General features: G+C 48.3%; 1 protein-coding gene across 7 annotated transcripts in view; it reads right to left on the reverse strand.

Moving 5' to 3' along the window:
- Positions 1-18,030, reverse strand: part of AK9 (adenylate kinase 9) — a 212,832-nt gene that overhangs the window by 20,860 nt on the left and 173,942 nt on the right. For all 7 annotated transcript variants that reach the window (XM_045009542.1, XM_045009545.1, XM_045009543.1 and 4 more), the window contains 2 exons: positions 2,959-3,160; positions 1,395-1,541 (listed from right to left, as the gene is read on the reverse strand). In XM_045009542.1, the coding sequence (XP_044865477.1) occupies positions 1,395-1,541; positions 2,959-3,160 (349 nt within the window). The remainder of the gene's footprint in view (positions 1-1,394; positions 1,542-2,958; positions 3,161-18,030) is intronic.

An 18,030-nucleotide genomic window follows, 5' to 3' on the forward strand; every position in this document is an offset into this window, starting at 1 on the left:
CCCTATCTGTTTATTTCCTGACTTTAGCCTTAATATTTTGAAGAGGACTTTTAGGATATATTACATGTTTATGGACACATTCTAATAATATGCCTTTAAATCCTAGTCTAAACAAAGTCTTGTGAGCCTTTTAAGATGGGAGCGTTGGTGTGGTGGTAGGCACAATCCTGCATCCAGTATCTGAACTGGAAATTTGTGATATCAAGGTCCAAAAGAGTCAAGTGAGCATCAGATTCTTGTTTGGAGATAAGGAGCCATAATTTTCTAATATGTTTAGGGGACATGCAAGCTCCAAACTCAGAAAATTATATATATTTTATCTAATTAAAAAATAATCTAATCTCAAACTGGGATGTTATGTGAAACTCTCAGAGCAAACTGGATTAGAACACAGCTGCAAGTACTGTATCCTGAAAAGTATAAATATCTAGTTTAAATGCATAGAGTATCCTGGTTCTTCATTTAAACAGTGCCAAAAGTACATATTAGGGATTTTTTTAAAGCAATAAGATAAGGCTCTTAATGTAATTTTAGTAATTATTCAGATTGCACAATTGGGCAGATTTAAGCCTATAAAATATAACTTGTTTGAAATTAAAAATGGGAGTTGTAAAAAACTCTTGCAAAAAGATAGTTCTAGGTTATTTTTTTTGTTATGCAAATGAACAGTCCGACAGTGCAGCAGGGCTAAGGCAGGCTCCCTGCCTGCCGTGTAGCCCCATGCCACTCTCAGAAGTGGCCAGCATGTTTTGAAGCCCCTCGGAGAGGGCAGGGGGTCTCCGTGTTCTGCCCCTCCCTGAGCACCGACTCTGCAGTTTCCATTGGCCTAAGAGCCTTAGGGAAGGGGCGGAGCAGAGGGTCGGGCAAGGGTGTTTGGGTTTGTGCGATTAGAAAGTTGGCAACTCTATGTGAGTTCCGGGATCAGGGTAACTGGCAAGCTCCCGGGGTCGCTGGCCCACAGGACGGGGGGAGCGGGGTCCAGGCTGCCACTGCCTTGCCACCTGGCCCCTGCAGCCCAGGTTACACTTTGTGGGCCCACAAGTGTAATAAGTTGAGAAACACTGGTTTAGATAAATAATTTGTGCACTGTAATTTGAAGAAATGAAACATTACTCCTGACCTTTAAAAAGGCCTACAATTAGAACTCTTACTCAAGGAAAAGAGACAGATAATGTTAGAGTCAGTTAAGTATCAGTTTTACTGACACTAATAACTCTTTTGTGGGTGAATAATAAAATCCAGTAGCAAGGCTAGCAGATACAGTTTTTGGTAGTCACTTTCAGCAGCACTCAGATATTATTTTGATGAGGGACATATGAGTACTTAAATTGATACTTGAGAGAGACGATAAGATTTACATGGATAAAATCATCACTCTTTGCTAGCATTGCTACCTGTCAGTGCTTTCCTTGTCTATCAGTGCTCTTCTAAAAAGCTCCTTTGCATCCACTTGTAACTCAAAGATTTTCACTGGAATTATTCTCATTGCTTCCAAGATGTTTACTTGTTTTCTTGTTACAGGATATCCATCAATAACAACTCTGTGTGAAAACAGAAACATGAATACAGGTTTAAACAAAACTGTCAGTTCCTAATTTACCATTAAGACTAAACAGTAAATAGCAAGAACATATTTTTAATTACAGCAAAAAAAGATACCAAGGGTGTGGTACTGCCCCCTCAAGTCAGTGCATGAGAAATTTGCTATTATTAATAACAATTAGCAGCAGTATTACAGTACTGTCCAGAGACCCCAATCAAGATTGAAGTCCCATTGAGCGAGGGGTTGTACAAAACTATAGGAAGACACAGCCTCCATCCCAGAGTTTACAATAAAATGTAATACAAAATATAGGAAGTGGATGTAACAAAAATTGGAGGGAGTGGAGGAGGTAGGCCAAGCATAAAAGGTAGGAACACATGGTTACATAGCCTGGTGATGTGCACAACTTGGCAGTTCAGAGTCATTTGAAGTTGGAGTTTTAAATAATGAGATCTTATCTATTTATTTATAGTGATCCACAATCCCCACTGGTCCTCTACATAATTAGCAATTTGACTGGAGCAGGATTAGGTTCCAAAGAAATAACATCTAAATCAACAACTGCTACTTTAACTCAAGGTCTGCCTAATCTATATGAGGCATTGGGGGGCCAACATACACCAAAACATTCCAACACCTTCACATCAAGGGAAGCTTATGCAATCCTGATCTCAAAGCTCAAAAATGCATGTCAGAGATCAATTAGGTGTTGTCCTGTCCTGTGAGAATTACCCTTCTTTGGGAGAGGAGCTGGAGCTTGCAGGAGAGATAAAGAAGTGGGATGATTCTTAACTTTGGTCAGCTTGGCAGGCAGTTCAATTCTGGGTACAGCCTACTAGAAACTTGGATTCCATAGAGGTTAGGGGACAGAAGACAGATTTTATATGCTGGCTGTTCCTAAAAAAAACAAAATAGAAGCACTGAACTGTCAGTCTGCACTACCAGAGAGAAAAAAACTTGTGCAAGGGCAGAACAGGTACAGTGGAGTCCCAGAGCTATATGGATAAGTCTGCGTTGCCACTGGTATTTGTAGTAAGAGGTGCAGTCCTCATGTCTCAGACGGGGAAGACATCAAAATTGAGAAAGAAATAGGAATTTTCAGTGTAGAATGAAATACTGTCATTTTGGTTGAAAACATGTCTTTCAGAAAATGTGAAATATTAAAGGTAAAGGAGGAAAGTGAAATATTCTTACTTGAGAATTATAGAAAATCATGCCTGAAAATTCTTTTTGAAGACTGAAGTGGAGAGACTGGTTTGTGCTCCACTGTGGACAGGACCAAAGTGTAACTTCTTAATGGACAAATTTTTGGTTCCATTGACATATTTTAGTGAAACCACTTATTTCATTATGGTTATGCAAATCAATCCTTATGAAAATGTTATCTTACAAAAACAAACAGACAAACCTCTTACCCAGCAGTGCTGCACACATGATCCATCAGAGCCACTTCTAGAGCCTGGATGGCCAGTTCATCAGGTGCAGTCAGTCCTTTATGAAGATGCCACTTTAACATAAGTGCCAACTCGCTCTCTGGCTGATTGTTTAACACTAGTCGTATAGCATCTCCCACAGATAAGCGCATTAACCCATAGACACTTGCAAACTTCTTAGCAACTGAAAAATATTTTGTTTTTAACACTCAGCTTTCACTTAGACATCAATGCAACACGTTTTATTCACAAAATTTTGTTCATATTCCATAAAACTATGACTTTCATAACTTACATAAATGTAGTATGCTACTGGTATAGAACCAAGACACAGGACTTCTCAAAAAATGTATTGTAGGTCAAGCTTGTGCATGTATGCATAATTTAAAATGCATTAATATCCAGACATTGAGACTGAACCCTCAAAAGCAATGTCTGCATTACTAAAGCAGTCACTGCTTAGTATAGGGCCAGGATTGGAATAGGAGGTACAGGATGTTACTTCTCCTTGTGCTCCCAACCAAGGGCATAAGAGGTGGAGCAGGCTAACCACCTCTCCAGATAGCTTTCTACCACGAATAGCCATAGGATAAGGCTCTACAGTAGAGGGGAAGGAGGGTGAATAGTGAAATACAGATAGGAATCACACATCTCGAAGAAGTCCAGATACTGTACAAAGTAAGTAACTCTCTTTTCTTCCTTGAGTGATGGTCCCTATGGTATTCCATTTGAAGCGACTCTCAAGCAATTTTCATTAAGGAGGAGGACACAAGGAACTCTGTTGTACCACAGAATGAAGAAGCGCTCTGCCTGAAGATGTGTCTGCCAAAGAGGCCTAAACCAAAGTGTAATGTCTCACAAATGTATGAATGGAGCCCCACATTGCTGCTGTGCTACCATTGCAGCCTGTGCTCTAGTCAAGTGAGGCTGCATGCCTTGAGGAGGAAGGGTTGCTATCAGCTCATAACACAGCAGGATGCAGCCCAATATTCATTTCAACAGTCTCTGTGAGGAGATAACTTCTCCTCTCATGCATTCAGCAAAGGAGACAAACAGTTTGGGACATTTTCTGAAGGATTTCATCCTCTGTAGATAGAAGGCTAAAGCGCAATGGACATCCAGAGTGTGGAGCTTCCTGTCCTCTCTGGTGGCCTGAAGCTTCAGATAGAAGACACATATGTGGATGACCTGGTTCAGAAGGAATTCTGCAATTAATTTAGACGTAAATTTAGGATGTAACCTCAAGGAAACCTTATCCTTATGGAAGGCCGTATAGCCCCCAACTCACCTGCACTTCTGGCTGAGGTGATCGCAACCAGCAATACAACCTTCACAGACGAATTAATTAAATGAGGCTAAGGGTTTGAACAGAGCATTCATCAGTGCTGGCAGGAGAAGACTGAGGTCTCATGTTAGGGTAGGTTTCAGCACTGGAGGGAAGATTTGGATCAGTCCCTTCAGAAACCTTACTGTAGTAGAATAAGCAAAGACTGAATGGCTGTCCACAGTGCTAATGGTTGCCAAGTATACTCACAAGGAACTGATGGATAGCTATTACATTTTTAGAGAGAGAAGATAAGCCAGAATAATGGAGATTGTGGATGCTTCTGATGACGGTGGCTCTAGGTAAAGAATCTTTTCCATTTTGCTGTGTGGCATTTCCTAGTGGAATCTTTCCTACTATTGTTAATGATGGATTGTATTGCCTCCACGCACGACTTTTTTAGATCTGTCGTCCATCCAAATACTACACTGTTAGATGGAGTGATGCTGGGTTTGGATGTTTGATCTTGCCTTTGAACTGAGTCAGTAGGGCTGAGAACAGCTGAATGTGGAGGCATGGATGTGAGAACATCTGGAGAATACTCGGAACCAGAAATGCCTGGGCCACCAGGGAGCAATCAGAATCACTGATGCTCCATCTTCTTTGATCTTCCTCAGACCTGAGATAAAAGGGATATGTGGAAATGCATACATCAGTTGTCCCAGCCACTGAAATAGAAATGCATCCTCTCTAGAGTTGTGGCCTGAGCTGTCCTGCACCACTAGATCCAGCATTTCTTGTTCTCTTAAGATGCAAAGAGATCCCAAGACAGGAATTCCCACTGCTGAAAGATGCTCTTACTACTGAGTCATGTAGCTCCTACTTGTGGTTTCTGGAGAAATGTCTGCTGAGGCTGTCTGCTAATGTGTTGTGCACCCCTAGCATTGACTTTCTCCGACATGACTTGAATATGTAAGGTCCAAATAAATGGTAGGAATTGTTTGTAGGCTTCATGCAGTGCACACAGCCCTAGAAGGTTTATGTGCAACTGGGATTTTTGGTGGGTCCAGATAGCCTATGCTATGCGTTCATCCTGATGGGCTCCCCGCTCTGGTATGGAAGCATCGGTAATCAGTCTTTCTGTGGGTGGGGGAAGGATAAAAGGAAACCCCATGCACACCATCTCCCTGTTTTCCCACCAGGAGAGAGAGAAGCCAGAACTCTGTGTGGGAGCAAGATCAATTTATCCAGACTGTGCTTGCTTGACATGTAGACTGTCAATAAGCAAGCCTATGGACACAGAAGGCAAAGGGTGTTGTAGCAGGGTGATCCCCTGTTCCTGCCCTGAAGGGTTAAAAACAGACCTGGGAGGGGGCTGTGCCTGGAAAAAGCAGCTTTTAGGCGGGGCTGATTGGGGAAAGTGGCTGCAGCTGGGGCCACACCCCAAACAGACTCAGCTGGCCCTATAAAGGCAAAGAAGCCAGGGGCAGATAGGGGTCTCTCTCTAGCTGTAGAGTGAGAAGGGCCTGGCTGCAGGGAGCTAGACACAAGGTACCTGAGTGAAGCAGGGCTGGGGAAAGGCTGAGGAGCCAGGGAGCTCCAGCCTGGAAAGCCCCAGGCTGCGGCCTAGCATTTGGCTAATACTCACCCCTGCGGAGCCACCTGCTGATGACTTCCGGGAATTAGCTCGATTCAGCTCTAGAGCGCTGTGATGAGTAGGCTGATACTGCAGTCTGCCCCAGGGCAGTAGCCATTTACTGAGGCAAGGTGGGGATAGAGGGTGGGGGTTCCCCAGGGAGGGGAGACCCTGAGAGAAAGGGGTTACTGCCAGGGGGCAGCACCCCATGTAAAAGGGCACTGGGTCCAGGGAGGGACACGGGGGCCAGAGGACAGGTGGATCACCGGCTTGCAGCGGGCGCTCTAGAGCTGAATCGAGCTAATTTCCGGAAGTCACCAGCAGGAGGCGCCGCAGGGGTGAGTTCGCTCATCTACAGGTGTCACATAAGTACATGAAGCTCTGTGACCTAGGAGGATGAAACAGGTTTGAACAGTCATTTGAGAGTTCAGCCACAGCTGAGTGATGAGGGCCTTTGTAGCCTGGAATCTGTCCTGAGGTAGGTATTGCTTTAGCTCTGATTGAACCTAGGATTACTCCAATAAAATCTATCATCTTTGTGGGACTAACTTAACTTTTCTACATTTACTTGAACCCCTGAGGAGTGTAAGAGTATGAGTAGGGACAAGGCTGTCATGTGACTTCCCCATGAGCAGTCATCAAGGTAGGGAATGACGAACTCTGACAAAGGAGGTGAGGTACCACTTATGATAATACCTTGGTGAATATCATCAGTGCCATTGAGAGGCCAAAAGATTGCACACTGTATTGGTAACAGTCTAGGTTCACAGTGAATCTCAGAAACCTCTGGTGTGCAGGGTGGATGTCTATGTGGAAATAAGAATCCTTTACATCTAGAACTGTGAACCAATCACACTTGTTTAGTGACGGGATTATAGAGACCAGAGTGATCATCGTGAACCTGAGGCAGTGGATAAAGATGTTAAACTATCTGAGGCCTGGTCTACACTATGATTTCAGGTCGAATTTAGCAGCGTTACCTCGATTTAACCCTGCACCCGTCCACACGACGAAGCCCTTTTTTCAGACTTAAAGCGTTCTTAAAATCGATTTATTTACTATGGTTGAGCTCAGGGGTGAAAGTAACTTAAAGGACTTACTCCAGAGTCCTGCGGAGGGGGTGGGGCCTCTATCAGAAGAGGTGGGGCCTTTAAATCTCGGGACTTTTAAATCAGGATTTAAAGGGCTCGGGGATTCGGCTGAAGCTAGGAGCTGGGCCCTTTAAATCACCCCCGGAGCTACCAGCTGCAGAGGCGGCTGGGAGCCCTGGGGTTTGGGCAGGGATGAAAGTAATTTATATTTCTTACCCATATGGTCCAATTGCAAGCAACCCACCTCTCCTACATACTTCATGGATCCCTCCCATTGCATGACATAGATAGAGAAAATAAAGCTACTATTACTACTACCAGTACTGTCTGTAATAAAACTTTACTATTGGAATAAGCCTGAAAAAGTGAAAATTCACTGTCACATTTTTCTCCATGTCTTCCCTCCTCCTCCAGCCAGGCTACTGACACTAGGCTCCGTGCTTTCTCCCTGCCTGGCACTCAGCAGCTGCAGGGGCTTCCCTCTAGCTTGCAGCAGGGAGCAGGGAGACTGGCTGAGGGAGGGAGAAGCCTGCCTCCTGCATAAGAACAGTTTAAACTCAGCTGTTCCCTGTGCAGTTCAGTAACATTTCAAAAAGGATCTGCAAGCAGTTTGGACATCACAACCATGATCCTCTGCTGGGGAGGGAATAGGATAGATTTGAACTTGGAAATGGTTCCTGATTTTGACAGTGTTTTTTGTGTATAGGAGATCCCCTCATCCCGGGGGCAGAAAAGAACTGCCCCTGCCATGGTCACACACACCCTTCCCCCCCCACCACAACAACTGGGAGTGAAATTAACAAGGATGCCAGAAATGGCTCCTAACCCTGGGGGCTGAACTGTGCAGGGAACAGCTGAGTTTAAACTGTTCTTATGCAGGCAGCAGCAGCAGGCATCTCAGCTAGTCTCCTTACTGCAAGCTAGAGCCTAGAGGAGAACCCCTGCTGGGGAGGGGGGGAGGAATGCAGAGCCTTGTCTGCAGCCTGGCTGGAGGAGGGGGAGGGAGGAGACGAGAAACCAATGTGACAGTGAGTTTTCCCCTTCCACCTGCTTTTATTAGCTCTGGATTTAAGCTGTGCAGCCAAATGCTTGTATTTGTTGTGTATATTAGTATTGGAGAGATCCCCTCATCCCGGGGGCAGACAAGGACTGCCCCTGCCATGGTCAAAGACACCCTTCCCCTTCCCCCCAGCTACTGTGAGTGAAATTAACAAGGATACCAGAAACCACTCCTAACCCCAGGAGTTAACCACTCAGGGAACAGCTGAGTTTAAACTATTCTTATGCAGGGGGCAGGCTTCTCCCTCCCTCAGGCAGTCTCCTTTTCTTACTGGTCCTCCGTACTGGCCCGTACTGGCTTACTTTCACCTCTGGTTGAGCTGCAGGAAAGGCAGCAGGAGCACAGACCGCCGCTACAGCCCTGTGTAACCAACCATCCTCCTCCCCAAGTTCCATAGCCTCCTCACCCAGATGCCCAAGAATGCGGTGGGGGGACCTCCGGCCAGCCAGTCACTCCACCTATAGTTGAACAGCTCCTGACTACTGTCCAGGCTGCTGTCCAGGTGTATGGCTTCATAAGCCATGGCATTAAGGGGTAGGCTCGGTCCCCAAGGATAACTATAGGCATTTCAACATCCGTGTACAAGAGTTCGCCGGGGCTCGACCCTCTCCGGGGCGATGGGGAGCCACACCGGCTCACTACACCCTGTTGGTTCCAGGGAATCAGTCCGGCCAGAGGGTCTCCCCTCGGTAGCCCTTGCTGTAGCTGGCCGAAATGTGGTTAGTCCGGCCCTGGCTCAGGGCAGGGCAACACCGCTAAGTCTGGGTTTGGGTCCTCAGTCAGGGCTGAACAACCTTAGTACACAGTATTAAGCCCCGGCCCTAGGTCAGGGCGGGGTAACAAATGCTGAGTCAGGGGGCTCAGGCCCTCAGGCAGGGCTGAGCAGTAATAATAGTTTTAGGCCCCAGCCCTAGGTCAGGGCGGGGCAACAAACACTGAGTCGGAGGCTCAGGCCCTCAGGCAGAGCTGAGCAGTAACCATAGGCTCCAGCCTCGTCAGGCCAGGGAGAGGGGGAGTCTGCCACCCAGGAGTTGGGTGGCAGGGGGGATGCAGGCCTTCCCACTCCACTGCGTCCCAGCCCGGGACCCTAGCAGCAGCTGAAGATCCGCTACTTAGTCAGTGGGGATCCTGGCCGCAACACATCAACATAGGCTCTGGTAGTGCTGCAGCCAGACTGGGGTCGGCTGCCCCCGGGCTACTTCCACACCCCCCCTTGGGCCCTACCTGGGTCCTGGTGTTGGCCTCTGGGGGATCCAGGAGCAGGGGTTAATCGGCAGGCCCGGCATCTCCTCCGGATAGCAGGTGCAGGGCAGGTCCGGCAACTCCTCCAGATAGCGGGCGCAGGGCAGGTCCGGCCAGTCTGGGCGACAGCCTTGGGCCGCGGGGACTTCCCAGTCGCGGATTCTGCTAGGGGACATCTGCTCTCTCCGGCAGCTGGGCTCCCACTGAGCTCTGAGGGCTGGCCTTTATAGTTCCGGGTCGCCGCCTGACCCTCTGAGGGGCGGTCTCAGCGCTCCCTAGCTCCATCCACTCCGGCCTCCGGATGGGCTCTTCCCCCTCCGGGGCAGCGGGGAGCCACACCGCCTCACTTCAATCCCCAACGGTTATTTTCTGGTCTGGGAAGAAAGTCCCTTCCTGCAGCTTTTGAAATAGACCAGAATTCCTGAAGATGCGAGCGTCATGTACCTTTCCCGGCCATCCTACGTTGATGTTGGTGAAACGTCCCTTGTGATTCACCAGTGCTTGCAGCACCATTGAAAAGTACCCCTTTCAGTTTATGTACTCACTGGCTTGGTGCTTTGGTGCAAAGATAGGGATATGGGTTCCGTCTATCGCCCCACCACAGTTAGGGAATCCCATTGCAGCAAAGCCATCCACTATGGCCTGCACATTTCCCAGAGTCACTACCCTTGATATCAGCAGCTCTTTGTGATTGCGTTGGCTACTTGGATCACAGCAGCCCCCACAGTAGATTTGCCCACTCCAAATTGATGTCCTACTGACTGGTAGCTGTCTGGTGTTGCAAGCTTCCACAGGGCTATCGCCACTTGCTTCTCAACTGTAAGGGCTGCTCTCATCTTGGTATCCTGGCGCTTCAAGGCAGGGGAAAGCAAGTCACAAAGTTCCATGAAAGTGCCTTTACGCATGCAAAAGTTTTGCAGCCACTGGGAATCATCCCAGACCTGCAACACTATGCGGTCCCACCAGTCTGTGCTTGTTTCCTGGGCCCAGAATCGGCGTTCCATGCCTTGAACCTGCCCAATTAACACCATGATGTGCACATTGCTGGGGCCCATACTTTGTGAGAAGTCTATGTCCATGTCCTTAGCACTCTCGTCACCGCGCTGCCGTCGCCTCCTCACCTGGTTTCGCTTTTGCAGGTTCTGGTTCTGCATATCCAGCTGGATAATGCGCGTGGTGTTTACAGTGCTCATAATTGCTGCGGTGATCTGAGCAGGCTCCATGTTCCCAGTACTATGGCGTCTGCGCTGAAAAAAGGCGCGAAACAATTGCCTGCCGTTGCTCTGATGGAGGGAGGGGCGACTGACGACATGGCTTACAGGGTTGGCTTACAGGGAATGGGAACACAGAATGGGAGCACATGTGGCTGGAGTATACCAGATTATCTTGGCTGGTTCTAAAATGGCCTCATTAATTGGCAGTGCCACCTTACTGGTACCAACGTTCTGGTGGACATTCAGTAGCTTATGAGGTATATCCTATATTTCCTCCAGGTGGTCTGGAATGAATCTGAAATCCTTCTGAGCAGGGCCGGCTCTAGTTTTTTTTGCTGTCCCAAGCAAAACATTTTTTGGCAGCCCCCCACCCCAGCCCTGGGCTCTCACCCCCCACCCACCAGTGCCCTCCCCTACCCGCACCCCCTGCTGCCCCAGCCCTGGGCTCTCTCTCCCCTCCCCGTCGCCCCAGCACTGGGCTCCCCCCCGCACTCCTTGCAATCCCATCGCTGGGCTCCCCCCACCAGTGCTGGCTCTGCCTGCTGCCCCCTTGCCTCCAGCTGGTCCAGCACAGGCAGGGTCGGGGTAAGCTGTGGGGCTCCCGGGCCACACTTCAGGCCAGGGTCCCTCCAGCAAGGGCTCTCTCCTCCAGGACTGGCCAGGACCAGGGAGGGCAGAGCTGGGGGACTGCCCTGGCAGGGGGCTGAGGAGCTGGGGCAGGGTAGCCCCAGAGGGATCGGAGCTCCAGAGAGTGGGATGCGGGCCCCGCAGACCAGAGCCCCGCCCTCTATGGCCCAGCTGCTGCTGCTGCTTCTGGCCGCCCTGCCGCAGTCTCTGGGCGGCTCGGGCCACTTCGCTAAGCCCTGGCTGTGGTGCTGGGGGGAGGCCACCCTGTGGCATCTGCAGGTGGCTCCCTGTGCCCTGTGGGGCGGCCCCCAGCCCAAGTGTCCCCCGCTCAGAGCCTGCCTGGCCCAGCCACAAGGTGCAGGTGCTGCTCCCCCGCGGCGCGAACTGCATCAGCCCCAGGGCACGACACGCTGCTGCTGCCAGGGCTGGCTCTAGGCTTTTGCCACCCAAAGCAAAGAAAAAAAAAAGATGGCTGGAATGCCACCCCTGAAAATGTGCTGCCCCAAGCACATGCTTGGTTTGCTGGTGCCTAGAGCCGGCCCTGCTTCTGAGGAGCTCCTGGGTCTGTAGTCATTATATGGTGGCAGTGAGGCTGGTGCAACCATCCCATCTGGGGACAACAATGATAACTTCACTGGGGCAAGCAGTTCTTCCTGGTCAGGGTATTCCTCTTCCTTACATTTATTCTGAGGGGGTTGAGGTTCTTCTCTGAAAGGGAAAGCCTGTCTTGACTCCTGGTGTGACCCCAGTAATGCCAGTGTGAAGAGTCATAGGGAAAATGAGGCAGTCTCAATGGAGAAGTGTACCTCTGGTCCTGAGCTGAGTAGTCCCTCCTATGAGCAAGAGAGGGGCACCACGAGATCTTGGAGCCTCTGTTGGGGCTGATCCCATGTCTTGATCAGGTTGTGAAGCTCTCCCACTGTATCCAAGCTCATTAGAGGAACAGAACATTTCTTACTGATAACTTCCTTTCTGCTAGCAGTGTCTCCCACAATTCCAGACATCTGGGCTACTCCCCTACACTCTGCAGCTCATGCAGGTGAATCAAAGATTTGGCACATCCTGGCCATCTCTCTTTGCTCCTAGTTGCCACCAGCTGAGTTATTCCAAACCTATGAAAACAACTTATATAACAATATTAACAACAAATACTTCAGAGGTAACAAACTACGTACAGTAGATAAAATGGCCACATGATAATAATCCCACATAATATCTGACCTTTGGCCCTTGAGCCATCTAGCGTAGGTAGGATTGTGGAAGACACTGCTACCAGAAAGGAAATTATCAGTAATAAATTTTTCCATTCTGCAGCCCAGTATCTCCCACAATTTGGGACATATGGGAAGTAGCAAGCAGTGAACAGATATAGAGAGAGTTATGGAAGACGTCATCAGGAGAAAGACAGAGAAGGTACCCCCACCTTGAAAGAATTGATCAAAGGGCAATATTATTTCTTAGCCACTGCCTGCAGCACCTTCTTGCCAAAGGAGGTCCCTGCAGATGACAGAAAGTCCACCCTATAGTGCATAATGAAGTGTTAGTTGTTGACCAAGTGCTCGCTTTGAATATTTCTGAGGTGAATGCACTTGCTTGTTCTGCCCTCCAAAAGGTTTCTAGGGCTCTTGTGGACTGCACTTTGATTCCTTCCAGAACAGGAAGGGCTTGTAAACCTCCACAATGAATAGCCTAATCCATCTAGCAGTGAACGATGTGGAAACTCATGAGTCCTTGGTATTTTGAATGGAAGGACATGAATAGGACTCCTGACCTTCTCATGGATTTGAGGTAGAGAGCTTTTCTGACAAATAAGGTGTGCCACATTTTTTCTGTCCGATGCTGTGGTCTTGGGCAGAACAAGGGAAGAACAGCATCTTGGGAAGTGTGGAAGGAAGAGTTCATCTTAGCAAGAAATGATTCCAATGTTCTCGTGAATACATACTTTCATAAATAAGTCTGCTAGCTCTGACACTTGCCTGCTAGATGCGATGGCTATCAGAAAGCAAGTTTTGAAAGGTAGGTAGAATGCTGGCCCTGAAGTCAGATGTTCAAAGGGATAACTTATCAAGGCTCTCAACATGGGTGGTAGGTCCCCTTTTGGGAAGAGTGGTCTGTCCGCTGGCCTAGCTAGCCAGACTGCTCTAAGAAATCTGGTTACCGGGGGTTTTCTGCTAGGGAGCCAGTGGATCCTACAAACGCTATGAAGAATAGACACCTGACGTGCTATGGTGCTGGGCTGAAGACATCTATTGAAACCTTCTTGGAGAAAATCCAAAATGGCTGGGATTCTGGATTTCTGGGATTGGCACTGTGCTCTTGGCACCAGCTACTGAATCTGGACCAGATAGAGGAATATGCTTTGTGTCAATATTCTCCTAGATGAAAGCAGTCTTGATGACTTTGGAGGACAGGCCCAGTGATACAAGTTCTTCTCTCTCAATAGCCAGGCTGCCAATTGAAGCTAGGCCAGATCTGGATGGAGAAAAAGGACTTTGTGAGAGAATGCCCAGTCCTGATGGAAGCTAAAGTGGAGGCTCCATTTTCAGTAACATCGAGTCAGAAAATCAAGGTCTCCTCAGCCAATGGGGAGATATCAGTATTTCTGTGGCCTACTCTCACTTTATTTTCTGGACCAACTTCACTAGGAGTAGGAAGAGAGCATGGCCATCTGCAGCCATCTGTGTGATAAAGCATCTGCTCCCCATGAATTTGGGGTCCATCTCCCTGGTGAAGTATTTTGGTCTCTTTGTGTTCATATGATTTACAAACAGGTTGGCTGAAGGGTGGCCAAATATCTGAATAATGAAGCTGAAAACTTCCCGATTCAGGTACCAATCAGAGTTGTTGATCCTGCCACTGTTGAGCCAGTCTGCCTTTTGGTTCAAGTCCCCTTTATGTGGATCCCACTGAGGGAAAAGAGAAGCTGCTCAGCCCACCTCATTATTTCCATTGCTTCCATGTGTAGTGTGGGCTCCTTGCTCCCCCTTAGTTGTTCACATATGCAACTGTGGTCATGTTGTCAGACTGAACCAGGAAGCAGCTCTCCTCTAGACATGTCTGACACCATTGTCCAGCCAGCTTGACAACTCTTAGCTCTAGAAAGTTTATGCTGTTAGCTGTTTCTTCTGTGCTCCAGAGGCCTGGCATCAGTTGTAAGAAGTAGAGCATCTGGAAGACATACTGGCATGCCTCTGCAAACGTTGCCTTGGGCTGACCACCATTTTAGGGGGCTGAACCCTGGCACTGGAACCTGCACTTGATCTTTCATGTGTTCTGGGGAGTGGTCCTCACCTTTACGATAAAGGCTTGAAGACTCCTAATGTGTGATTATGCCCATAGAGTGATCGCTATACATGATGTGAGAAGTCCTAGCAATTGAAGATACATTGCTATGGTATGCCTCCTGCAGCTCTGGAACATGGTGATAAGATCCTGGATTTTTCTAGAACCTTTAGAGTAATGGATAGATTTTTGTTATTGAGGTTTCTATGTCTACTCCCATAGTTATTCTGGTTGATGGAATCAAGTAACTTTTCTTGACTGATGATGAAGCCATGCACTTCCAGGAGATTTGGTGCCTGAGTTGTGGCTCTGTGCACTGTGGCCTGAGATGGAGCTCTGATCAGGATGTCAGCTAGGAAGGGGTACAGGTGGGTACCTGTGACTTGAGTCTGGCTATAACCACCAACATCTTTGTAAAGATCCTGTGGGCAAAGAACTGGCTGAACGGGAGTGTTCTGCGCTAATAATGCTTCCTGCCACATGCAAACCTCAGAAGTCTTGGCTCAGGTCAAATCCAAGCAGTGCTCCATTTGTAAAGCAGCCTCACTGGACTCAGCAGATGGTAAGTTGTGTCCAGGCTGCACACCGCCAGCTGACCCTAACCTCAATCAGTTCTCCGGGCTATGAGTCACATAGGCATGTGGGATCCCCTACCCACCAAAGCAGCCACAACTCCAACATGGAAAAAATGGACCAGGAAGCACAGAGCAGGGAAAGGCTCTGAAGACAAGGAGGACTCCAGCCAGCTGATTCGGGAGTAAGTCACAGAGGACCTCTGTAGAACAAAGCCCGGAGGCTTGTGGGACCACAAATCCCCACCATACCCTCCCACTTGTTGAGACTTTCTAAGTTGAGAATGGCTGTGATTGCCCTGTTGCATTTCTGAACAATGAAGAATATGAAGTAGAACTCCAGGACTCTATCTTCTGAGGGAATGCTATCATTCTAATATCCAGAAGATGAGATATTTTGTTCTGGAGCAGATCACACTTTACGGGTTGGTTGGAGATGGGAGACTGGATGAAGAGCAGATGAGGTGGAGCTTGCAGCTTGAGGGAGTATCCCTGGCTCACTGTTTCCCTCATCCATGTGTCCATGGTTGATGCAAACCATTCCTTTGTGAAATGGAAATTTCGCCTCCTAGCTTCAGTCCTTTGGAGAATCTGTTGTCCCTTCACTGATATCTCTGTGAGGACAAGACACAAAAGGAGCACCTTTGTCTGAAGGCAGGTCTGTATTCCCTCCTGAGAGCACTTAGCGATGATGGGAGTAACTGCTTGGCTTCTGCTGCATTGTCAGCCAGTACCTTGTCTAGCTGTTCCCTCCAAAAAGAGTGAACCTTTAAATCTGGCCGAGCATGGGATCTTCTTAGAGTGTGTATCCACCTTCCAGGGTTAGAGCCATTAGGTGATGCCTGGCTATGAATCTGGAAGCCATTACCCCAGCTGAGAGCTTCATTGCATCCATTGAGGCATCAGCTACAAATGCTGTTGCTTGGGAAACTTTATTTAAAATGGAGCCAAATTCAGGATGATCTCTGTCCTTTAGGGTTCTGAGATCCTTCAGTCAGAAGACAGATCCCTTGCAAAGCAGATAGCTGTTAGGGATGCTCTGAGGGCTCAAAGGAGGGCTCAAAATCTTTCTAGAAAGTGGCCTCCAATTTTCTATCTGTTGGTTCCTTAGGGTAGAACTCCGCTTCTGAGGGAATGATCATATCCCTTGCTAGAGATGCTAAAGCTATGTCTACCTGCAGGATCTCAGTGACAAGGGGCTTTGATTCCTGTATCTTACAGAACTGGAGGTCATTTTTATTAATGTGCTTGCCCATATCAATCTGTTCCAGTCATCCCTGATCACATACTGGAAGGAGGAGTGCAGGGGAAGTCATAGCTTCAGCAGAGAATATAAAGGAGAGAAATTTACTCCGAGGCTTTCTCTCAGGAAACTATTCAGGTTGGACTTGAATCAAGGAGCAAACCTTTCTGCCCATGGCCTCAAACTTCTCAGGAGGAAAAAACCCTATATTGTGTTTTCCCTTGGTCCTGTTTGTAGTCAGAGTCTGATACCTCACTTTCCTCAGGGCAGGTCTACACTACCAGTTAAGTTGATTTAACTCATGTTGATCAGGGGTATGAAACCCTTCCCTCCATGCTCCCCCCCCACCCCGAGTGATGCAAGTTTCACACTGTCCATACCTGTGCTATGTCGGCAGGAGATGCTCTTCTGCTGATGTAGCTTACACTTCTCGCTGAGGAGTAATTATGCTGACCAGAGAGCACTCTCCCATCAGCTTAGCATGTCTTCACCAGACACGCTACAGTGGTACAGCTGCATCACTACACCTGCGCTGATACAGCACTGTAGTGTAGATTTGCCCTCAATGAAGGGGTGGGGGAGGAGGAAGAGGCATCCAAGGACTTTGTACCTCCTGGATTTTCTGTGCTTTTATTTCCCTTTTTTTACCTTTTAGATATCTTTGCTCTTTTTGCATGCTTTGCAGGACTAGGAGCGCCCTGACACTTTGGTGATACTTTTTGCAGTTTGCCTTCCATAGTGCCTGAAGCCCTCTGGAAAGTTCTCCCTCTGAGTCCTCCCATGCTGAGTCCCATTCCCCCAAGAGGGTGAGGGGAAGAGACTCATTACTAGAGTCTTTCTGGTTGAACTGGGAAGGGGGGGCTCTTTAAGAGTCCTGCTTCTTTACCAGGGGCATTCAGGACCCACTTTAAGACACAGAGGGGTGAGGATCTGTGGTCCCACAAGCCTCCCCTCTTTGTTCTACAGTGATCCTCTGGGACTTACTCCCTGAGTCAGCTGCCTGGAGTTTTCCTCATCTTCAGAGACTTTCCCTGCTTTACCCTGTGCTTCCTGGTACATTTTTTCCACACTGGAATTGTGGCCGCTTTGGTGGGTAGGGGATCCCATATGCCTGTCCAACTCCTAGCCGCAAGAACTAACAGAGTTAGGGTCAGCTAGCTGGGTGCAGCCTGGGCACAGCTTATCATCTTCTGAACCCAGAAAGGCTGCCTCACAAATAGAGCACTGCTTGGATTTGATCTGGTGCTTTCTTGGCCTCTCTGCCATGCATGGATAGGGGCAGAGGAGCCAGCAGGGAGATGCTGCAGCAGAGTCTCAGGGTGAATTAAATTTAAACTTAAGACCCAGGGAGGAGAAAAGAAGCCTGAAATAGCTCACCAGTTCCTGAAAAAAAGTGAGAAAAAAAAGTAGAAATAAAAGTAGCAGGAACAGTGTAACTGCCAACTGACTGCTGCCACAGAGACAGAGAATCTGGCGGCAAGTGGGAACAAAGGTGGCGTAGCCAGGGCATGTGGCACCAAGTCTTTGATCTGCTTGCATGAGCTGCAGATTAGAGGAGAGAAGCCCAGATGTCTAGAATTGGGGAGATGCTGGGCTGCAGAAAAGGAGGCTTTTATATTGATCGGTGGTACTGGTGGTTTTATTATGCCTTGACTGGTCAATGGTACCAGTCAGTGGTGAACCAATGGTCTGGGGAAATCAGTACCGTGCTCCTTGTGAGCTCCTGACACTCTTTTAATGGGGTGCGGAGTTAGGGTGACCAGACGTCCCGATAAAATCAGGACTGTCTCGATTTTTAGGCATTTGTCCCATGTCCCGATCGA

This window comes from Mauremys mutica, chromosome 3 (genome assembly GCF_020497125.1).
Source record: "Mauremys mutica isolate MM-2020 ecotype Southern chromosome 3, ASM2049712v1, whole genome shotgun sequence".
Lineage (NCBI taxonomy): Eukaryota > Metazoa > Chordata > Testudines > Geoemydidae > Mauremys > Mauremys mutica.